Genomic DNA, 24,575 nt, shown 5'->3' with positions numbered 1-24,575 from the left:
ACAGCTACATTTTTTAAATACTTTCTTTAAATATTTTCATGACTGATTGTTTTTATGTTGAACACATTTGGGTAATTGAGGATAATTTTAGAAGTGTTACTGTTGTCAGTGACAGCTGGTATGTGTGTTTTTATGTGCGCATACTTTGGTTTTCATTGTTAAAGATTTGGCAGTTAATAAGGCAATAGAAAAATGATCCCAGTCACGATTATTTATGAATCTAATAAGAATCAGTATGAGATAGTCTTTCCACATTTGTCAAGAGCAGACAAGTGTTTTGATACAACTTGCTTTGCAGATTGCCTGTGACGGTAGGATATTTGTGTGGGATATTTGTAAAGGATGTAAGAATATTTGAATCTGTCATTCATAATATAGCAACTTGATAAAGGCAATGACAATGCCCTGCCAGACAGTCACTCACACACACATGCAAACACAGACACACACACACACAGACTGAAATGTTTGGGGCATTTACTATGGCACCACTGATGTTCATTCTGAGAGACTGAATCATCTCTGACACAAATAGAGTTCTGTAATCCTATTCACTGATCACTGTCAGGCCACAGCAACTCACTGACCTTCTGCCCAGACCTCTACACACGCTCCTCAAACCTCCCTCTGTCTCCTCTAGCTCTCTCTTTGTCTTTATTCTCTCTCTCTCTCTCTCTCTCTCTCTCTCTCTCTCTCAATTTAATTCGCAGCACTTTTTTCTCAGCTTCAAATAAAAGTCTCACTGTTACACTTTCTGTCCCTGTCTCTCATTCACCCGTCTCTTTGTTCAAGGTCCTGTTTCTTTTTTCTTTTTGCTCATCACTCTCTGTATGTCTCTGTCTTTGTGTGTCTCTGTCTGTCTGTCTGTCTGTCTCTCGCCCTCTCGCTCCCTTTCTCTCTCTCTCTCCTTAACCATGATTATATCATGTGTTTAATACAGCGCTGGTGATGTTTGTAGTGTGTCTGTTGAATAAGCTCTTAGCTGATCAAGGTGTGTCAAGCATGCATTGCAGCTAACGAGAGAGGCAAAAGCAATCAATGACTCAAAGTCAATAAAAAATTACAGGCATTTAAAACAGCCGTGTTTACAGAATGAGACTTGTAAATGTCTTGTAAATTTCTATACTTTCTTTGTGTGGCAGGGGGTGACGGGGGCTCTCATATACTAAATGTGTTTCTGTGTTTCCACATTTGTCACGGTGAGAATAACTCTTTGTTCGTCGTGAAGATGAGACTTTGGCACTGTTCACATTAGCAGTAACGTTAGCTCTGTATGCGGTTGACCGACGGTCCGCTTAATGGGAATCCGCATGCTTCTCATGCATACATTCACGACCAGACCGAGAGCTTCTGCCTAACTTGTGAAACTTATCACCAGGGAAGCTAGAAATTTTAGGTCTCCATAATGACAGCACAGATGGCAAAAACATTCTCTTGCGTGTCAATCCTTTTTTTCTGGGCTGTGTTAAAGAGTATATACTGCAACCAACAAAATGCTCGGTAGCGTGCTGCCTGGTGGCGCACCCCAGTTGGCAGTTATGTCAAACCCCTCTGACTGTGCGTATGGGTTCACAGGAAAGCAACGTAACTGTGCTTCCTAGGCAGGTGAGTCATCTAGGGCTGCGGTGAGCTTTGACGTTCTGGGTTATTTTATCGCTTGACGATACTACGCGGTTTGGAGTGTGGAAAATGGGGAAGCGAGTGTTTCTTTTATCGTCAGCTTTGCAAAGTAGGGGAGAAGTTGGAATTTTTTATTTATTTATTTATTTTACTGCAATCAGCTGAGACTCTGGCTCCCGGTACAACTGGTCGCTTCATTTCGATGCTTTGAATGTCCTGCATTATTTACCCTGGATTATATGCAATACTTTTATAACTCGAGCGTAACTAATGCTGCAGTGACGGTGCTGTCACGCTGCTTTTGATGCTGTTTCATGAAGAGGTGCGATAGAAGGGACTATATTACATGCTTCTAGTCCTGTAAATTTAACAGTCTTTCTTCTGATAGCGTGAACTGAATTGTGTTTGACTCAGATTTACATCAGTAACCCGAATGGCTGTATGGCTACTTTTTCCCAAAGTGAAGAGTAATTCATGAAATTTACTTGTTAATTTTAATATGTTAATATCTTTCCTTTGATCTTTCCCTTAGGTGCTGTGAGGTGAGGTCACCATAGCGTGAACCAGCCGAAGCACTTGCCATGGCGTGTCGTTGGCTTCTGGTGTTAGTGGGGGTTGTAACGGTCACCCACGCCTCTGTCTTCCAGACCAGCCAGCGCCTGAAACCTCGATTTCAGCGCGACCGCAGAAATATTCGCCCCAATATCATCCTTATCCTCACCGATGACCAGGACATTGAGCTCGGTGAGTCACGGACGCTTAACTTTGAGTTTATACTACACAATTTAAATTAATTAAAAAACTTAACAACGCATTCCAAATTACGCATGCCCTCAAAAAATCAAAACAACAACAAAAAAAACAAAAACAAAAATGGAATACCCTGCTCACTATGTGTGGTACACCCATGTTCATTAAACTCAGGCATCCTAAAAACACACAACCTACTCGAATCCCAAAACTCACAACAATCTCATCACTTCACAACTTAATCAAATAATAATAATAAAAAAAATACAGCCCCACAGTATACAAGCTACACAAGTTAAAAAACATTCAACACTCTCCTCACCACACAGTCTGCAGTTCTTTAAACACATGGCAGCCTGCAGTCTGCACAAGCCCTCACATCACTCTAGAGCTGGATCTGTACCTTTTATCAGCCTCATGTCGTCTTTGATTCTACACATATAATGAGTGTTCTAATTAGCCATGTAAAATATCTGGAATAAGTGCCTCAAAGAGCATAACACACACACACACACACACACTTTTACTGATTCAAGTTATGATATTTAATGGAAGATTCACCTCTTAAAAAAAACACTTAAATCTCAACTCTCTGACTTTGGCTTGAGAACTTGTGTGGTATTTTAGAATTATAGACACATTTTACAGCAGAATTCCCATCAGATGTTTTCATTTAAAGACAACCCTTAGACTAGGGCTCAATCACAGTGGACATCAGACGTCAACACTGATCCTCTGTGTCACTGGATGTGTGCGTGTGTGTGTGTGTGAGTGTGTGTATGGAGACAGTTGTTTCTGCCTGGACAATGCTGGCCATTGGTTGTGTGATATGGAACTAAAGTATCACTGATGAGGTTAAAGGGGAAAGTCCCAACTGTTTTTGGGATGATCTGTATACACATTTCTTCTGTTCTGCTCTGCTCTCTCTTCTCTTCTCTTCTCTTCTCTTCTCTTCTCTTCTCTTCTCTTCTCTTCTCTTCTCTTCTCTTCTCTGATTTGAACACAATTGAACTAAGCTTAACTGATCCGACTTAAACTTTTATGGTTATCTCTAATCAGAAACCTCCCTCAATGCTCCACCTTTTTCACTCACACTAATGAAGGAGAGCTCGGTGAGCTTGATTAGTGCTCCTCAAAAGCTGTTGACGTGAATGACAAGCTGGAAAAAGCTAATTACTCCATTGTGAACAGTGGGAGTGCAGTGAGTTCCTGCATCACTGTGACAACACACAGATGATGAATAATCCCTGTGTTTCACAGCTGATACAGAGGAACTCTGGCTGTTTTCGCTCACAGAGAAAGCAGATGTTCCTCTTTCACACTCCTTAACAGAGCTGTAATGAGGAAGTTTCAGAGGGCATCTTTACTACTCTGTTACTAAGACAGAGCAGACTCTTAGTGCTGAGTAGTATGAAATATGCAGCAGACAAGGCCTATATTTACAGACGAGCAGTTACAGGAGAGTATTTACAGAGTAAACATCACTTTGGTGGATATGAAGTCTCGAAAGGCAGGCATGAAAAATTGAATGGACAAAAACACCTGATTTTCTCCTCTCTCCTCTCTCTCCTCTCCTCTCATTTTTGCCAAGTGGGGTAACATTATAGTGCTTTGTCTGCCCTCCACACCTAAAATGTTCCCTCTAAAAGTGGCATAACACTCTGAGAATTTGTGTGTGAGACTGCTCTCCTGTTATAATCTGAGAAATCCGTTTTGACCTTTGTGTGTGAAGTTCTCCAGAGGTTCACTTGTCTGCCTTTGACCTTTTGTTTATGGCTTTGGAGCACTGATTTAAAATCTTTACACACACACACACACACACACACTCTTAAACGGCCAAAGGAGCCAGACTTCCCGTTTCTGCAAACTCCACCCTGTCCTGATTTAGTGTGTGTGTGTCTGTCTGCGTCTGTGTCTTTTGTGTGTGTGAGACATTTCTGCTGTGTGAATGACTGAATGCTGGTCTTTAACCTGCCTTTGTGTGGTTGTTCTAATTCTCTTTGTTTGATGTGTCTGTGGCTGAATCCTGCTGCTTCTCTTTCAGCAGTGTAATTACCAGAACAGATTATACATGTGAGCGAGTGTGCTTGCATGCAAGCGCACGCACGCGCGCGTGTGTGTCCACGATCATTATTCACAAACAGCTATGCTGTTGATCTGACTTGGAATATTTCTCTGTGTGTGTGTGTGTGTGTGTGCATGTGTGTGTGTGTGCGTATGTGTAGGTTCAATGCAGGCGATGAATAAGACTCGGCAGATTATGGAGCAGGGTGGGACTCATTTCTCTAATGCCTTTGTGACCACGCCCATGTGCTGTCCGTCACGCTCGTCCATGCTGACAGGCAAATATGCCCACAACCACAACACCTACACCAACAATGAGAACTGTTCCTCTCCATCCTGGCAGGCCCAACATGAACCCCGCACCTTCGGAGTCTATCTCAATAATACAGGTTACAGGACAGGTCAGTGTCTCACACACAGACACACACACACACGACCCTGTGCAAACACAGACACACACACACACACACACACACACACACACACACACGACCCTGTGCAAACACAGACACATACACACACACACGCACACACACACACACACACATACAAACACATACAAACACATACATACTAGGGGTGGAGCCAAATCCGAACCCAGTATTCGGCAAAGCACAAATAGTGGGTTTTTAGTAATATGTATTTCGTACAAATATTTGTAAAATTAGGTGTTTTCATGAAGAAAAGAAACCATAACTGTGTTCCTCATAACTGTGAGTGTAGTGGGGGCACAGACTGAAAAGGAGCAGCGCAGCCTGATTAAAATACAGGCAAAACGTAGTGCATTACTGCACCACTATTTTGTTTTGATTAGGGTTTTTTTTTTTTACTTTCACTGTTTTTCTGAGGTAGTTTATTATAACGTTAGTTGTCTTTTGTTTTCCTGTTGGACCGGTATGACAGAGTATTAGGACCACACTGAGGGGGAAAAAAAAATCTGAGATTTCAAGAATAAGGTCATAATATTACGAAAATAAAGTCATAATATTTCAAGAAAAGAAGTTGTAATATTATGAGAATAAATTTGTAATTTTACGAGAAAAAAATCATAATGTCACAAGAATAGCAATGTCCTCCAAGTTTGTGGGGTTCTTTCTTCGGAATAGACACAGTTTCTTGCACAATCTTTTCAAAGTCCTGATGCTTATGATAATGTGGCACTGATGTGCCAAAAGATTAAATTTTTCATTATTTGAGAGACTTATACTAAAGTATAACTTCAAAAGATGTTGCACGTTCCTCATTTTAACACAGGCGGCAGGCTACTGCCCTGATATTTCCCCTCTAAAATAACACATAGCCTAAAATTACAACTTTATTCTCGTGTTATTACAACTTTATCCTCGTAATGTTACAACCTTATTCTCGAAATCTCAGAATTCTTTTTGTTCCTCGATGTGGCCCTAATACTTTGTCATAGGACCTGCAACATGTGAGGCGGAGTTTTTTTGACCAGGAGGAGGAGATTAGCCTACGTTAGCTCTGGCAGTGTAGTTAATGGTATTCCAGAGAGAACACTTTTTATTTGTAATGATTTTTTTAGTTTGTTTATATTCTGTCTCTTCAGCGTCCATTAGGGCAGGTGGTGGCGGGTTTCACAATGTTCACATAGGCATTTATTAGTTTAGAGTTTAGTTTATTGGTTTGAGTATGGCTTAGGAACTGAATGTTAGTTTCAAAATGATTTTCTTTTCAATGATGTATGGTTATGTTTATTGCTGGGTTTATGAAAAGCATAAACCAATAGGCTATTATATTTAGGTGTTCATAATTATTATAATAGTTTATTGAAGAACACTTATATTAACACTGTAATATGCTCAAATTAGAAATGTAATAAAAACAAAACGGGATTCTTATGCCTATTTCCACTTTAATTCGAATACAAATACAATTACAAATAATTTTGCTGCAGATACAGATACAAATACAAATACTGGGCTCTCTGCACATCCCTAAATACAAACACACACCCACAAACACTCACAGGAACACATATATGTCTGCGCGCATGCGTGCGCGCACACACACACACAAATGTATATCAACCACACATTTTTAGAATGTATCTTAACATCAGAGAATGTAGAACAGCTCTCTCTCTCTCTCTCAGACACACACACACACACATGCAGAGTCCCTGACCCCTAATATCTGCTGAAATCATTGTGCTGTGCTGTGTTCCGGTTTTCAGGCAGGAAAATGAGCTGACTCAGTGAGAAGTTGTGTCTGTGTGTCTCATTCTGAATAGTCATTCTCACTTGTCTCTCTGTTAGCCTTCTTTGGAAAGTATCTCAATGAGTATAATGGGTCGTATGTACCACCTGGATGGAAGGAGTGGGTGGGCATGGTGAAAAACTCTCGTTTCTACAACTACACAATCTGCAGGAATGGAGTTAGAGAGAAACATGGCTACGATTATTCCAAGGTATGTGTGTGTGTGTGTGTGTGTGATGGTGTGAATGTGTTGTTGTCTATTTTTTCCTCTGTCTTTCCTGTAAGTCTTTTTCCGCTTGTCCTCCTCCATCTTCATACCATCATCTCTTGTTTTTTGGAGGGTTTTTTTTTGTCAGACTTGTCAAACGCTTTTACCATACATCTCTCTATCTGCTACACTCCTCCTCATCACCTATTTAGATGACTCTTGCTTAAGTCTTTAATGTCAAATGTCACCCCTCAGCCACACACAAGCACATCCATCCTCCCATTAGTCCTAGTCACCATTCTTGAGAAGGCTGTGGTTATAACTTTGCCCTCTGTCAGGTCTCCCTCTGAAAGACTCTGACTTGAGCACTGCAGCTTTCTGCCTGCTGAAGTTTCTGTGTAGATGTGTTGATCTGGAGTGTGTGTGTGTGTGTGTGTGCATGCGTGCGTGTGTGTGTGTGCGTGTGCGTGCGCGTGCGTGTGCATGTGTGTCTGCGTGCATGTGTAGCTTGAATACATGTTAGAGTGCATGACCTCTTTTCTTCTCTCTCTCTCTCTCTCCCTCTTTCTGTAGGACTACCTGACAGATCTCATCACTAACGACAGCATAAGTTATTTTCGCATGTCTAAAAGGATCTACCCTCATCGTCCGGTCATGATGGTCATCAGTCACGCTGCCCCCCATGGGCCGGAGGATGCAGCGCCGCAGTACACCACAGCTTTCCCCAACGCATCTCAGCATATGTGAGTTAGCTCAGCACTGTCAATCACAGCACAATGCATGCAAGTGACCACGGTCTCTTTTAAAACAGTTACTAATGTAACACAGTTACTGCAAGTTACCGCAAAAGTCACGTCATGCCATGCAGCATCACATGCAGAAGTTTCCGGAATATTCTTGTACGCAGAACCGCACCTTAGCTACAGACTAATGCATCATGGCACATGTGACATACTGTCACATCTGTCTTAAGACTGACGCTGTCACCAACAGAGGGGAAGCGTTTGAGGAAGATTTCCTGTTTATACAAGACTAACCTCACTTAAGAGTTCGGCAGAACTACACCGACTAGGTGTCGCATCTCTTTTCATGCTCTTTTTTCTCTCCCTTGCTTGCTCTCTGTCTCTTTTGCTCTCTCTCACGCACACTCTCTCACACTCTCTCTCCCTCCCTTTGCTGTTTGGCAGTTGTTGACAGAGGAGCAGTCACTCTCCTTGCTGTTGTCAGATGTCTCCTCTCTTCTGCTCCCATGCTAATTGCTCTCCAGCTGGGGCCAGTTTTCTCCCCTTCGCTTTCTCTCTCTCCGTCTCTCTCTCTAACACTCTCTCTCTCTCCCAGCCTCCACCTCGCTCTGTTTTTCTTTCTTTCTCTCTCATCTTGCTGCAGAGTACGCCTGTACATTTGCTGTGTTGCCCAGTTCTGATAATCCCACTGCTAAAGGGGACAAAGAGCTGAGGGTTTGTGCTGCAGGGATATACACACACACCCACACACACAAACACACAGTTTTTCCCCTCCTGTCCCGTTGAGAGCAGCTCTGCTCTGCAGTTTAAATCCCATCAGTTTGTGTTGCTGTTGTTTTTGCTTTTGAGTTGGCTGACTTTACGTCATAAATCCCCTCATAACCTCACCCTGCACCATAATCTCAACCTTTTTCTGCACCTCTCTCTCTTTCTCTCTCTCTTTCTCCACCTCTTCTCATTTTCTCTCCATCATGCACCACAGGCCTTCAACCCCCCACTGCAAACCGTTTTCCACTTTTTCTTCCACTTTTTTTTTTTTTAAATTTACACTCTCCTTTGGGTCTAAACATTGTTCTTCTCAAAGGACTTCTACAGTCTAATACTCCCAAAGGTCCAACAGTAGTTCTCTCTGTGTGTTCCAGCTCTGCCTCAGATCTATGTGTTGTTCCCTTTCAAAGGTATCTACATTTTAGCAGCTCCCTTAGGTCCAACAGCTGTTCCTCTTTAGAGGATTGTTCAGCTCAGCAGTATCTTCACCAGCTTGTTCCCGTCAGTCAGAGCAATTCCCCCATCTGTCTAATACACATACACACACAGGCACACACACTTCTGTAAGAGTCAGTGGGCAGAGAGCAAATGAAGCTTGTGATGTACATGTCATGTCCAAGAGCATGATGATAACGCTCTCTTTCTCTCTCTCTCTCTCTCTCTCTCTCTCTCTCTGTCTCTCTCTCTCATTCTCTATCTCTCTCTCTCTCTCTCTCTCTCTCTCTCTCTATCTCTATCTCTATCTCTATCTCTATCTCTTTTTCTCTCCCCCATCCCTCAATCTCTCTCTCTTTCCCTCCCTTTGTGGCTTGTTTTGTCCCTTTCTTTCTCTCTCTGCCCCCCCTCTCTCTCTGTGTAAAATTGCATGGCATCTCTTACTCTCTGCTGGTGTGTGGTGTCACATCTGTGCTGCTGTTTGCATTTAATAGGGTGGAGTTGACACAATGAACAGACAGAGAGGAGCCGCATCTGTTAATAGCACATACAGGCAATTAAACAGAGAAAGAGAGATTGTGGGTGCAAAGATCATAATGTAGGTTATTTGTCATGTCTTTCATGTTGAAAAAAGACAATCATGAAAAGAGGATTTGAAATAAGTGTGTGTGTGTATGTGTATGTGTGTGCGTGTGTGTGTGTGTGTGTGTGTGTGTTTGTTTATGTCTTTGTGTTTGTGTCTTTCTAGCCACCACGAAATAAGGCAATACAACAATAAAATACAAAACACCACTTTTCTCCTCTTATAACTGTCAAATATCCATTACAGTCACTAGCAATGAGGGAGCGAGAATGCATGAAAGACGTGACTGTGACTGTGTGTGTATGTCTGTGTGGTTTGTGTGTGTGTGTGTGTGTGTGTGTGTGTGTGTGTGTGTTAATCTCAAAATAGAAGCTCTCATATTGTCACAGCTGTAATTACCATAAGTCCTTGTCAGAGCTCATCATGTTAAGTGCTTTTATTGTCATTCTACCTCAAAATCTGTCGTCCTTTTCCAACCCAGAATCCCACCCTATGCCCAAACTCTTATCTTTTCATTGTTGTGCTTTTATCGTGTACCAGATGCATCCCTTCTCTCTCTTCGCATACACTCTCTCCTACTCATTGTTGACAGCCCACACAGGGGAATTAACTGGGGAAAAAAGCATATATCATTGTGAACGTCAGTTCTCTGACTTCCTATAGAATCATACAGAACATCTTTTCCTTCAGAATGCACCAAGGTCAGTCTACATTCAGACTAATCATCCATAAAGTATTCATGAAATCTCTTCTATCACTAATCTGTTCTATACCTTCCAGCTCTCTCCTGTCTGCTCCTAGTGACCGTCCAAAAGCATGAAATTCTCTCTATTTTTTCCTCTCCCCTTTAGTATTTGACCCTCAATAAAAAACTCATTTTAGTCTACTCCCCAACACTTTTCAGACACTTTCATTTATGTAACCTCTCTTTACTTCCATTTTCTAAAATCTACTCTGTAAAAGCTTTCTTCAGAATTCAGCTGTGGTCCCGCGCAGAGAGAGAGAGAGAACTGATTCTCTTTCTCTGGTTCCTTGTGTCATTCTTAAGTGTGAAAAATCCCTTGTTTCCTTCCCAGCATGATCCTCCTTCACCTCTTTCATCATCTCCTCTCCTCCTGTGATGGAGAGAATAATGAAAAAGAGATTGCCTGGGAAAAACGAGGGACTGGCCTTGGGCCTGTACCAACCATCCCATTTTCCTCCGTTAAACGGAGATGAGCTTACAGGAGCTGTAGCAGCTGGAGCCTCGAAAAATTGATGGAGGTAGAGAGTAGGCTTGATGAGTAGAAAGACAGGCAGAGAGGGGCAGAGAGAAGATCATGTAGGATTGAGTGGATTAAATGCAATCGAGCAAATTGATGAGTGTTAGAAAGTAATACTGAGAACTGGGAAAGACAGAAAGAAAAACTGAAAGAGTAATAGGAAGGGTAGAAATTTCAATAAAAAATCAAAACCAGGCAATATATACTAATCAGTGTACACAATGCACAGGGATCCAAAGATTGATTTTTCCTTCAAGAGGGTTTCAAGTCATAAACACTGAGGATAGTGCTTTTAATCACAGCCTTAAAATGAAGACCTGTGTGTGTGTGTGTGTGTATGTGTGCGTGCAAACACACTTATGTGTATGTGTTAGTTTAATAGCCCTCTTTCAAGTAAAGTAAGACTCAAGCTGTTCCATCCCCTTCTGTCTGCTATTAACTGTAAAACATCCATTACTGCTACATACCGACAGTTAATCCTGCTGTGAATGTCATTTTTTCCCTGCTTTGGGGGCGAGATGAAAGAAAAAGAGAAAGAAAAAGAGGACAGGGAGTGATGACATAGGAGGGGAGAGAGAGAGGGAGACAGACAGACAGAGAGTGAGAGAGAGAGTTCTTTCCTGACGTGAGTAGTATGAACACATGGACAACAGACACTGCACAGAATAAAATATGTATGTGGGTGTGTGTGTGTGTGTGTGTAGGTGGGTGGGTGGGTGCGTGTGTGTGTGTGTGTGTGTGTGTGCGTGTGTGTGTGTGCGTGTGTGTATGTGTGTGTGTGTGTGTGTGTGTGTGTGTGTGGGTGGGCCGGCGGGTGGATGTGTGGGTGCGTTTGTGTGTGGGGGGGCGTGTGTGAGTGTGGGTGGATGTGTGTGTTCACATACATTTGTTATGTGTTCCTTTTGCACCTTTGCCTTACTGAGCCTTTGAAACTCAACATTCCTAGATCAGCCACTGTGGTGATTTTACCAATAATTCTGTTAGCATCTCTTTCTCTTTCTGTTTGCATCACTGATCATGAGAATCAAATCAAGGAGAGGACAGTAACGTCATACATGGCTTGGCAACTGTACATGGGACTTGTTAGAGAGTTACAATGAAGTTGGCTCAGATTTTTCCCTCCAGTGGAGCAGATTCCTCTTGTAGAACTTCAGAACTTTTTATTTACATTTTTTGAAAAGTTCTTCTATTTATTTTGTTTTTGGTCTGAGTTTTCCGTGTGAATATATTCTAGGGGGCACTGTAGTTAAAGGTGAGGTCTATCTGTGATTATAAAAGAAGTGACCACCAAAGCATCCACTGATTTCAGTGTAATTGAACATTCTGTTGACTACCATTGTCTCCATCATGGCAGTATTATCCTTTCCCTCATTTGGTTTTCTTAGGATGAGTTTTGATAGTCTTTACCCTAATCATTATGCTCCTAGATATTTAACCCAGCCACTCTCTCTCTGCCTTCCCAGTACTCCCAGTTACAACTACGCCCCTAACCCAGATAAACACTGGATAATGCGTTACACTGGTGCTATGAAGCCTATTCACATGGAGTTTACCAACATGCTGCAGAGAAAGAGACTGCAAACTCTTCTGTCTGTAGATGACAGTGTGGAAAAGGTAGGTACAGGGTGTGAAACACACACACACACACACACACCACACACATACACACACACACACACACATACATGCACAAACACATAATGCATATGGATGCTTTAATTCTTAATTCCAGTCAGTAGTTTTGACTTGGGTGTGTGTGTATGTGTTTGTATTATTGCTGTAGGTGTATAACATGCTTGTGGACACTGGGGAACTGGACAACACCTATATCATCTACACAGCTGACCACGGCTACCACATTGGTCAGTTTGGCCTGGTGAAGGGAAAATCAATGCCATATGAGTTTGACATCCGTGTGCCCTTCTATATACGAGGACCCAATGTGGAGGCAGGGACCATGTAAGTGTCTGTCTGTGTGCATGTTTTTCATTCTCATCACATTCATAGGGACAACCTATTCTCATCAGTGGGACAACCTGTTCTTATGCATTGGTCTCTTTAGGGACATTTTGTATGACCTCACAAGTTGCAGTTCTTTTCACACAAATATACTGTTAAAACCAAAGCAACAAAATGCTTTGAGGTTATAGGTGGGGTCACGGTTAGGCATATGAATATGGACATTGTGAATTACAGTAACATGGAATCCAATAGAAAGTCCCGACTGTGTGCCTGTAAGTGTGTGTATTTTGGTTTAATAGCCCTCTTTAAAGTAAAAAAAGCCCTGTGTGTGTGTCTGAGTTTTATTATATCTAATCTCTGGAGGGACTAGAAGGAGGAAATGACATGGTTTTTCAATGACAGAAATGGAGAGATTAAAGAGGGGGATTTAAAAAGAAGATACGGAAATACGGAAATAAGATGAAGAGATACATTTCCATATTTAGAGTATCGAAGAGTCTGTAACAGCAGTACGGGCTCTGAAAGAGCGTTTAATTAATGACATTTTTGTCTCACTACCTTTGCCTGCCAGAATACAGCACTTTGACAATAATTGTGTATATTTTCAATAGTAGACAAATACACTATCATACACAGTTATTACACACACATAGTTGCACTGCACTCACTCTGTAAATAAACATACTTAAATGTGTTAAGGTATAATTTTTATCAACCAATTTAGTTTTTTTGGATAAAATATAACTAGTTTTGTGTTTTAAGTTCTCTTCATGGAAATTTTGGATTGCTGTTACTTTTAACTAGTAATTGACTGCCTCATTTTTAAAAAAATTTTTATTTTAACTGATTGTTTTGAAATGATGTCAAGTGTACAGCTCATACTGTGTTTTGTGACCAGTATTCTCAGACATTTATCAGACTGAGCTGACTGGGAGTTCACTGGCTTTAGCCTTTAGCCTTGTTTACCACTCTGCTCTGCTCTCTATTCTCACTGATTCCCAGAAAAGCTGATTAGACCCAAAGCAAAACCCTCTCATACACAGATCATGAGATCTGCAGCTTGGGTATCTGTAAGGGTTTGTATGTGTGTGTGTGTGTGTGTGTGTGTGTAAGTGAGAGAGAGAGGTAGAGAGTACGGGCTAACAGAGCTGACGGATGAAAAGAGAAACAGTTGAGTCGGAGATGGAGATGAAGGACAGAACACGATTACAGATGGTTGAAAAAATGGAAGAGGCATAAGAGAGACTGCGTTGGAATGGTCTATTTCTGTGTGTGTGTGTGTGTGTGTGTGTCTTGAGTGTTTGTGTGTGTGATTAAGAGGCACTGTGCCATTGCTTTCAAGTCAGCAGGTGAGTGTTGTTGTGAATTTTCCTCCTCTGAGAATCAATCAGTGTGGCAGCCCTTTCCCCTGAGACTAGAGAAACGGGAGAGACTGGAGAGAGGCCACACTCATGTGGGAGTAGAGGCAATAAAGCTACCTATTGGCACTTTAGCCTTAACCTACACTCCTGTTTTTAACACACGAAGCTATCTGTGGTTGCCTGTCTGATGGAAGCGGACCATTCAGAAACAAACATTCAGATCTGTGACTCCAGCTCTATGCATGTCCATTCATACTTGCCATTCAAGTTTTCATTCCTCTGGAGCGCAACCTGTCTCTGTCTCCCTTTCCTCTTCTCTTTCTTTCTCTCTTTTGCTCCCTCTCTTTTGTTTTTGCCCTTTCTCTCTATGTTTAAAAAAGCATCTCTCAAAGTTCTTCTCTCTCCAAACAACCTCTGTCCACCATCTTCGTCTCTCTCATCCTTCCATTCTCCAGATACCTGCCTACTTCCCATAACCGCCGTGTCCGGTGACTCCCCTCTGTTTCCATAGCAACCCACATATCGTGCTGAATATCGACCTGGCACCCACCATCCTGGACATCGCCGGACTGGACATTCCGCCCGACATGGATGGCAAATCCATCCTCAAACTCCTAGACACAGACCGACTGATGAACAGGTAGAACACACACACACACTCCACCTAGGCACATTTCAGACCTAGTGTTTACTGTAGCATGTCAGAGGTGTTTTCGATAGGTTAACATGATTATAATGGATGTGTGTGCCTGACCTCTGCCTAGATTAACACTCTTCTTAGATTCATGTCACTGGCATGCTCTCGTACAAATATACATACCAACTACATATCTAATAACAGTGTCTGTGCTTTTACTGGTTATGAAGAGGTAATAATGAAGCACATCAGACTCATTTAAATGAAACGACTTTCAGCCTAAGTACTCTTTTAATGGCTTGTGCGCTTAAAGTTAAAGTTATGATGTCATTTCCATTAATACTGCACTCTCATTTCCATTATCTTTTGATGACTGATGACATTTGCATTTATGATGCACTGTAGGCTCCCTTAATGTTAACTTGAAGGACAATTCATACTTTACCTCTATCTACATGTACTTAAGTACTCAATACCTTTTAAAGAAGTTTGAAAGATGTCATTGATTTACACTGAATACTTAATACTTCACCATAGAACAGTGGCCCCACACAGGACCAGTTCAGGCCCCCCTGTCACCATGGCAGCCACTGAAAAGACACTCCAAAGCCACGATCCACTTCCACGTGACATGATGTGGCTTTCATTACTGACAGAGAGAAGATAGCAATATTTTTTTGCTCTTCTCAATGCCTCTCGGAAATAACAAATCGTGTGTCTTCTGATACTGATGGAGAGAATGAAGGAGCGAGGAAAGTGAAAGGATTTAAATATAGCGGAAATGCATTTTTTCTTTTATTCTTGGATAATTTGCTCGTTCATTTGCAGTTAAGAGTTCAGCCCTGTGTGTAAGTTGTTAAACAAAACATCAGCAGAGAAAAATTAGCCCAGTGATAATCACAAGACTGTACTGCAGCTGTATCCTGCAGGTCTCTCTCTCTCTCTCTCTCTCGTTCTGTCTTCCACCCTTCTTCCCCCCTTCCTTTATACGAGATCAGAGAGATAGACAGAGCATCGATCAATAGCTCATATCTGCAGAGAATGTCAGAAGCCACAGAAGTGTTTTCTCTGTTCTTCCATTCTCTCATTCTGTTTTTTTTTTTTTTGCCCCAATCAGAACCATTTCAGAGAAAGAAAGCCTTATCTGCAATCTCCCTTTCTTCTCATCTGAGCTCATTTGACCTCTGAGCCTGGCTCCTTTTTCTTTTTCTCTCTCTCTCTCTCTTTTTTTTTTAGTTCCTCTCCCATTTTCAGTCTGTAGCTGAACCTCTTGCGTTTCTCATGCTTTGGGGTCAGTCTGCTGGGAGTGCTCCTCACTGCTCTCATTTTGGGGATGAGCTGTAGTGGCGTTTGCTCCCAATCGATAGCAGAGCAGAGTGATCGATATTTGTCGTTTCTCTTAATCCCAGGTTCCAGTTCAACAAGAAGGGGAAAGTGTGGAGGGACTCCTTCCTGGTGGAAAGAGGGTGAGTGAGTCAGCTAAAAAAATAAGTGTGTGTCTGTTTTTCTCTCTTGGTCTTTCTTCTGTTACAACTAAGGAGAATAATTAAACAAATAGACAAATTAGAGAGATGACAGAACTTTGGGGTGGTAAGATATTGTCTTCTTTCTTCCTCTTCTATTTCTTCCTTTTGTTCTTCTTCTTCTAATTCTTCTTTTTCTTCTTTTTCTTCTTCTTCACAGAAAACTTCTCCACAAGGTGAATGATGGAAAGGAGGTAGCTCAGGAGAACTTCCTGCCTAAATATCAGCGGGTGAAAGATCTGTGCCAACGCGCGGAGTACCAGACACCCTGTGAACAGATCGGACAGGTGTGTGTGTGCGCACGCTCATTTGCGTGTGTGTGCGTGTGTGTGCGTGTGTTTGTGTGTGCGTGCATGTGTGTGTGTGTGGGTGTGTGTATGTGTGTGTGCTGCTGGTTAATGAGGGAAGCTAGGACAAAGTGACAGTTGTGAGCTGACAGATCAAACATACCTGAAACACACACACAGACACACACACACCCTGTCTGTAAAACTGACCGTCTGGGACTGGCAAGCAATCAGATGCTTTTCCCTCATTTCATCCCCTCTGTCTTTCTCTTCATGCTCACACCTTCTCTTTTGATCATCTGTGTCTCTTTTTCTTATTTAAATCATGCAAGAAATATCATCTGGCAGTATTTCCATGAGACAAACCATAGAACTGGCTGATAAAGTTGATTCTTTCAGAACGTGTAAAGAACACCTCACAGAGTCTCCGTGGAGACTAAACTGGAGAATAGGATTAATACTATAAGCTTAACTTGTATCTACAGAAAGACCACAGAGCTTTTACTGTCAATGTCGAATGACTTCTTTTTTAGTCTCTTAGCCTACTAATACCGCTTTTAATCCAGACTTTGTATGGTAAACTACTTATTCATTCTGAAATTCTCAGTCAGAAACACGGAAGTCGGACTAAGTCTGAGCTGCTGTATTCTCTTGTATCTCTTTACTGGAGCTAAAAAGCTCTCTCCTCCATTACTCTTCTCTGTTCGTTTTCCTCATCTTCCTAATCACCTGACACAAACGAACAAACTGACTAGAGCTCTGCTTCTTAATTAGAGGGTCTCTTAAAGGGGAAATTTGGCATGCTGTGTTAATTAAAGATGAGAGACAGTGTAAATGGCAGAAGAGGCACTTGCTTTTACTGTTTAGTAAACACACAATTTCTCTCCTTTTCTCTCTTACCCTCTCTCTACCTGTCTCACTTTCCCCCCCATCCCTTCCTCTCTCTGTAGAAGTGGCAATGTGTGGAGGACTCTACAGGGAAGCTGAGGTTATATAAGTGTAAGGGAATGGCCAGTCTGTCTACAGCACGACAGCCTGTGCCCAGCTCTAAAGCTCAACTCTACCAGCGTAACACCGACTCCACCCGTGTTTCCTGTAACTGTGACCTGCACAACTACAGACTCACTGCCCTGAAGAACAAAAAACTACTGACTAAAAAGAGTGAGTGGATAATACACACACACACACACACACACACACAAACTCTTCCGGTCATAAACCATCCTGTGGGGACAATTTTAGAAACATAACGCAAAAAGGGCTCACAGTTGCCTCAGGACACACTCTTAAATCCCGTCCAGCAGTGCGACATACGCTGTCACACACACACACACACACACACACACACACACACACACACAGAATTCAACAAGGCTCTGTCCTCCACTGATCTGCTGCCCTCTGGTGGATGGAGAATATTAATGCATCTTCTCCTTTGACAGAACTGAAGGCTCTGAAGAGCTACTCCAGAAACCGCTATACCCGTGCCGTTTCCATGGAAATGGGAGGAGACTTATATGCAGTGGATTTAGATAATGGATTCCAACCCCTGGCTCCCAGGAACCGGAGCCAGACTGAGGAAGAGGAGGAGGCCAGTGGGGTTGGAGTGACTGTCAGTCCCCAAACCAGCAACAGTCTCCTAGTGCCCCCTTCAATTAAAGTCACACACAGGTAAGACAGTGTATGTGAATGTGTGTTTAGTAGTATGAGCAGTGTGTGTGTGTGTGTCTGTGTGTGTGAGACAAAATGAAAGAGAAGAAGGGGGGGGGGAGTTAACGTGAGAATACATGTTCAACATACTTTTTATCAAAATCTATACACACATCTATATTTATGTATAACCAAGAGACAGAGAGTGTGTCCATATGGAGTTCATGCAGAATATATCCAATACAGACTTCCAGTATCCAGTGTCTGTATATGTGGTGTTCCCAGGTGTTCCATTCTGGCCAATGACACAGTGAAATGTGATGTTGGGCTGTACAAGTCACTGCAGGCATGGAAAGACCACAAACTGCACATAGATCATGAGGTACATTATACACAGCATCACATCTCCTCTCTTAAGGGCTCACAGCATTACAGATCTAGTCACATTCAGCACAGCTTTTCTCATAATAATTTAATTCATGATTAATCATTTTCATTGACTGTAATCATCTGTAAGTTTCTTTCACAGATTTTCTGTAAGTTACCTGTTAAGTATGTGCTGAGGTAAATGAGAAATGTACCTCTCTCCTTCTGTAGATTGAAACTTTACAGACGAAGATTAAGAACCTGAGAGAGGTCAGAGGTCACCTAAAGAAGGCTCGGCCAGAGGAGTGTGACTGTAATAAATACATGTACGTGTGAGAGTGGCCAATTCACATTCAGTTCAGAGTTAGTCACATTAGTCTGAATCAGACAGAGTGAATTCAGATTAACTTTATTCAACTTTTTTTTTGGTTTAGTCCAAGTGTATTAGAATCAGTATGGGTCATATCTGTTTGATTCAGGTTTATTGGTTTAGTCCAAGTGTATGGGAATCAGTATGGGTCATATCTGTTTGATTCAGATCAGTTCATTTGGATTTCATTCAGGTCATAGCAGTGCAGTTCAGTTTGTGCCAGTTTATTTTCTGATCAGATCAGATCACACTAGTTCACTGAATGTAATTTAGATAATGATATCTGAGTGAATAACTTTTATGTGTGACTCTTATTGAAAAACATGATCTGGTTCAACTTTACCTAAATAGTGCTTTAATTACATATTTTTGGCAGGACCGTGTAAGACAGTCATGTTGTATTTGGCTGTTAATCGTCTGTATAAATATCCTCTATTTCAGATATAAATCCAAGTTCAAGAGTAAACTCAGGAAATACAAAACAGGCAGTATTCATCCATTCAGGTATAACACTGATTTTAATGTTTCCTAAAACAATGCAAAAACAATGCATGTGTGTGTTTGTGTGTTCATGTATATGGGGGTGTGTATATGTAATTTCTGTGTGTTTGTAGGAAAGGGACAGAAAAGGATAAGAAACAGTGGTTGCTGCTGGAGCAGAAGAGGAGGAAGAAGTTGAGGAAGTTGTTGAAACGAATCAGGAACAATGACACCTGTAGCATGCCTGGACTCACCTGCTTCACCCATGACAACCAGCACTGGCAGACTGCCCCTTTCTGGACTAGTATGACACACACGCACGCACACAACACCAACAACAGTAACCAACACTTGCAAACACTCTCTTTCTAGACGACACAAGCACAAAAACACACACACATAACAGCAACACTAGCTGCCCTCTTCAGAATCAGTATTATGCAATTACACAAACACAGACACAAATGCTTATTTGATTAATGACCCCCACCCCGTAATCTCTAATCCTCTGCTCTATGCACTTGTTTCCAGTGGGACCATTTTGTGCATGCACCAATGCCAACAACAACACATACTGGTGTATGAGGACCATTAATGAAACGCACAACTTCCTGTTCTGTGAGTTTGCTACGGGCTTCCTTGAGTACTTTGATGTCAACACAGATCCTTATCAGGTCAGTTCTCTGTCTCCTGTTCTCCTACATCATCTCAAATATCATAATTACAGTCGACACAGTCTGTCATTACCTCTCTCTCTCTCTCTCTCTCTCTCTCTCTGTCCATAGTTAATGAATGCAGTGAATACTCTGGATCGACATGTCCTGAATCAGCTCCACGTTCAGCTGATGGAGCTTCGTGGCTGTAAGGGACATAAGCAGTGTAATCCTCGTACACGCAACCTAGAGATTGGTGAGAAACGGACATACACACACACACACAGAGACACACACACACATATCCACATGCATACACACAGATACATGCAATACACTATCACTGACTCATTTGTATAGAGACGCTCACAGACCATGTTTCAAACATACACATAAACGCACACAGATAAACATATTTTTCCACATGGACACACCCCTCACTGCGTCTGGGCAATAATGTTTGACATCTTTCTTCATCCTCATCTTCGCCTGGCCCTGCCTTGCTTCTCTGTCTTTTATATTTTATTCAAGCAGAAGCTGCCATGTCCCGCCATGCTGTTCCAGATATGATATTATCTGATATTATATGATACTATATGCCTCTGTGTGGACACACAGGATGTGAACTCATAGGAGTCTTTAGTTTTATACTAAATAGTGACATTTGATCATTCGGATTTCAAATCCTTGTTTGTCATTAGCCTAAACATTACCTTAAATATAACTTCTTATGAGTTGAGATTTCTCAATTTGTACATCAGGCCAAGGCTAGTCCTAAAGGTCTGTGGCCTTATGTCACATGTTTTACCTCCAGGGCCCAGAGAAGGCACAGATAACCACAGTTAACCACAGTTAACCACAGTACCTCGTTACTTTTTACAGTGGCACAGCATGTTGTGGAGTCAGGGATATGATATTTTAAAAAAAAAAACTGAGCTCAAGAAAAAGTTTAAGAACTCAAAAAGGAATTACTTGTGTAATGCAGAAGTTCTGCTATATATATATATATATATATACACACACACATATATATGTTAGTACATTAAGTAGTACAAGTAATGTACATGAATATTTATACTTGGGGAATACCACTGAAGTAATAGCTTTAATGTTAAGATTATGTTATTTTAATGTGTGTTAAAATGAATCATAAATTGAGTCTTACTTAACAGAGATAAGTTTATTAACTTTTTTTTAATAATCAAGGTTCAGTGCATTCCTGAGGTACCTGCTGGTAGCCAGTATGTGCATGTATGCTGGTCATATGACAAAACCTTATTTATACTTCTCCTATTGGTGAAATGCCTTCATGTTCCACATCAAGGCTTTAGGTCTGTGTGTCTGGTCTACCATGTTTGTAGCAGACTATTCAGGCTAATTTAAAGGTTTTGTGACTGTTCTTATTTTCTCTAACCAATGATATTGTCTTTTCTTCAGGAGGTAAAGAACGAAGCAGCTTTGATGAATACAGGTATCTTTGTCAATTAAATATTAACCTTACCTCACTTAGCTATAATTTTAGCATTTATATTACTTATATTCAGAATAAATTATTAATACTGAACACTTCCTAAGACATTCTATACTTCACACTTAGCAGATAGGTATGTATTTTGTATGAAGTAGATATTGGTTTCTTTGACAAACGACACATCAGTAGATATTGACAGCATACAGTTCAGCTCTAGGAGAATAAAATGAAGGAGAGGACAGTGATGTCATAAAGGAAGCTATGGAAACTTACATGAGTGTAAAATGGCAATGTCATTTTCCTAGCTCCTGTTTTTTTAGTGCTCCTCACAGCACGAACTATGATTGCCAATTCAGTCGCTGTATAGTGTGATACATGCTATTACATATTTAAATAATGCAAAATATGACATTACTATGAGTATTCAACTGGTTGGAATATATGACACGTATTCCCACCATTTATCTGGTTCAGCATATTTGTAGTGAAGACATATTAGCAAATATTGGTTTAGACAACACAAAATGTATTCGGATGTTTCCTTTTCTCCACTGAAAAGGGGTTTACTGCCGGACCACAAACAAAATGCATGTAACAGTGAAGGGGTGGAGTCTGTGGGCTGCTAATGAAAGCAATCTTTCCTTCTGTTTATTGCCTTAAGACTTTTTAAATGTCCTCTCCTTCAATTATTACGCCCCTTAGAGGGTCATGGTAGCACTCATGCCCTCTCTCTCTCTCTCTCTCTCTTTCCTGCATCCTGCATGTCTGCTGTTAGTTCTGGGTGCTTTGAATGTGTCTGTGTGGGAGAATTCTGGGTGCGGTTCTCTCTTGCCTAAGCTGAACGGGGTAACATTCTGTATTATTGTTGCTTGTATATCAGGCTGTTTCATCGTCGAAAGTGGCCTAAAATGAAGAAGCCTGTCTCCAAATCGCTGTGAGTTTGGAATTCCAATGCCCTGGTCTAAGAGACACGATGCCTTCAAGCCACTATCTCTTCTAACACTCCTCTTTTTTTTCTCTTGCTCTCTCCATATTTTTCTTCCTTCTCTTCTGTTTTCAGTTTGCTCGGCTTTTTGTCTGAAAGAGACCTTGTCTGTCTGTCTGTCTGTCTGTCTCCCTGGTTCCTGCATGAAGCCTGTTTTATCTGGGCTGTTCGCTGGTCAACTCATACTATTCTCTTTCTCACAACTGGAGGGCAGAAATCATACCACACCTCACAACCCCCTGCCCTGACCACCAGTAAAGATAGTTCAAATGATTTTCAATGAAACGGGACTATCAGCTCCTTTATGCTTCACCGATTTGATTCATTCTGTCATAATCCTCACCCCCTTCCCTTTAATCTGCTTGTTTTGTGATATTTGTCCAACATGAATCCTCAAACATCAAACCATCAAACATGTCCATACAAACAAATCCAGATCTAATCTAGATGGAGCAGCTTACTTTCTCAGCCACTTGAATGTTTTTAGAACCATAGGTTTATCCAATTTTCAACAATCTTTCGTATTCTGTGTGTGCGTGTGTGTGTGTGTGTGTGTGTGTGTGTGTGTGTGTGTGTGTGTGTGTGTTTATATGTGTGCATGTGTGTGTTTGTGTATCCAGAGGACAGATTTGGGAAGGATGGGAGGGATAATCCCGAGGAGAAGTCAGACCTGGAAGATGAAGAGGCCTCGTCTCCCAGGCCAAGGAACTGGTCAGAACTTGAACCTTTGTACATACTTGACAAGCACGCCTACGATCTCCAACACAACTTCACCCTCAGTCAGGAGGACTGGACACATTTCACCCGCACTGTGGACAGAATGTTCACGTTGCTTAGCAATGATAAGCAACAGGACCCTAGGGAGAGACAGAAGGGGAGAGGACGAGCAGGTCACACCCTGGTTTCATCTTCCAGCCAATCAGCTTCAGCCATTTACCTGACTACTCTGGCCACACCTGCTCTGTTGCTAAGGGAGGCAGGGGCGGAGGCTCTGAGAAATGCTTTAGGGCTTAACCAGGACCTCCCCCCTTTTTCCTCTCACCCCTCCCCTCCCTCTGACGCCGTCTCTTCTGCCCCTCCAGGAGAGGGCAGCGGGGAGTTTGACGCCCCCTCTCAGCTCCTGACTGAGCTTCAAGGGGATAGACACAATAACACACCAAGAGAGGAGAGAGATGAAGAAGAGGAAGAAGAAGAGGAGGAGGAGGAGGACTTTGTCAAGAGACGGACAGCCAGACGGATTCAGCCATGCCCATTGTGACTGCAGGGGCTTCCTGCAGGATGCTACCGGTAAAGCACACGTCTGACTTTCGTTTGTTATCCCTCTCTCCACTCCTCTTCCTCGTTCTGAGAGTAACAGAAAGATTCTGCACCTAGACAGTCAGGGCAGGTGCAGATTTGAACTCAAACAAACGAAAGCAGAGCACAGTATATTTCAACTCTCCGTCCTTCTCGTCTCTTTCCCTCTTTATATAGCTTTGCCTCCTCCATTGATGCCTGTCCTTGGATGTTTTCCCTAAAACTGTGTCCAAGTGTCTCTTTTTGTCTCCTTTCAGAAATATATTTCCCTTTCCCCCTGCAACGTTCACACTGTAACGACACAAGAGATCGACTAGGCTTTGAACAGAGCACATTATATTGTTTTGACTTTGGAAGAAATTTAACTTTGGGTTTGTTTTCTATGTTTCTTTCTTTTTTTAATTTTTTTTTGGGGGGGGGGGGTCTGGGTATGGGAGAAAGGTGAGAGATGGTTGATGGCTGCAGAATTTCCTTTTACAGAAGGAAACTTGAGTGATTTTAGTATTGAATCATTTCCACAGTGAGGAAAATTTATGTTGTGACCATGTATACTTGATTTTGTTTCATGAGCTTGTTTTATTACAAAAACATTTGTTCCATTTATTTTATTCAGACCATTGGTGACTGCTTTGTTGTATCCCCAACACAGTTTCTGCGAAACAGAGACAGATGCTATTTCTCAGATGCAGCTGAATGCTCCCTACACAGTTGATGAAGACTTCCTGTGATTTTGTAAGGCGGTAATTAATGAGTTTTTGACCGCATTGACTGTCCAGTCTGTGTTTGAATGCCCTAGTCCCACACATTCAGTGGTCCAGTAACACAAGCGTGGATGAATAAGAGGTTCACCACTCCTAAAACATGAATTGTGAGTCATTTAGTAT

The 24,575-nt window shown here is 41.8% G+C and overlaps 1 protein-coding gene across 2 annotated transcripts; it reads left to right on the top strand.

Annotated features, from left to right (window-relative positions):
* The first annotated feature begins 2,201 nt into the window (after window positions 1–2,201).
* Window positions 2,202–23,128, top strand: sulf2b (sulfatase 2b). Of its 2 annotated transcripts, XM_030768445.1 has the most exons (20): window positions 2,202–2,364; window positions 4,596–4,835; window positions 6,711–6,862; window positions 7,433–7,602; window positions 12,114–12,264; window positions 12,434–12,609; window positions 14,485–14,613; window positions 16,020–16,076; window positions 16,294–16,420; window positions 17,371–17,581; window positions 17,863–18,091; window positions 18,356–18,452; window positions 18,668–18,762; window positions 19,248–19,310; window positions 19,421–19,590; window positions 19,818–19,960; window positions 20,072–20,195; window positions 21,377–21,410; window positions 22,291–22,344; window positions 23,016–23,128. In XM_030768445.1, the coding sequence occupies exons 1-20, from the start codon at window positions 2,202–2,204 to the stop codon at window positions 23,044–23,046; spliced, it is 2,616 nt and encodes an 871-aa protein (XP_030624305.1). In that variant the 3' UTR covers window positions 23,047–23,128. The 2 variants fall into 2 exon arrangements, with proteins under 2 accessions (XP_030624305.1, XP_030624306.1); XM_030768446.1 differs by lacking the exon at window positions 22,291–22,344.
* The last annotated feature ends 1,447 nt before the right edge of the window (window positions 23,129–24,575 follow it).

The sequence above is a fragment of the Chanos chanos genome, chromosome 3, assembly GCF_902362185.1.
Source record: "Chanos chanos chromosome 3, fChaCha1.1, whole genome shotgun sequence".
NCBI classification, from domain to species: Eukaryota; Metazoa; Chordata; class Actinopteri; order Gonorynchiformes; family Chanidae; genus Chanos; species Chanos chanos.
The sequence above is the reverse complement of the archived record's forward strand: the minus strand, read 5'-3'. Positions and strand labels throughout refer to the sequence as shown.

Bases quoted from the DNA above. Each gene is read 5' to 3' on its own strand.
- sulf2b (XM_030768445.1), top strand. From the start codon at position 2,202: ATGGCGTGTCGTTGGCTTCTGGTGTTAGTGGGGGTTGTAACGGTCACC. The intron at 7,603-12,113 runs GTGAGTTAGCTC...CTGCCTTCCCAG, and splicing joins CCCAACGCATCTCAGCATAT to TACTCCCAGTTACAACTACG. The intron at 18,763-19,247 runs GTACGTGTGAGA...CCTCTATTTCAG, and splicing joins TGTGACTGTAATAAATACAT to ATATAAATCCAAGTTCAAGA.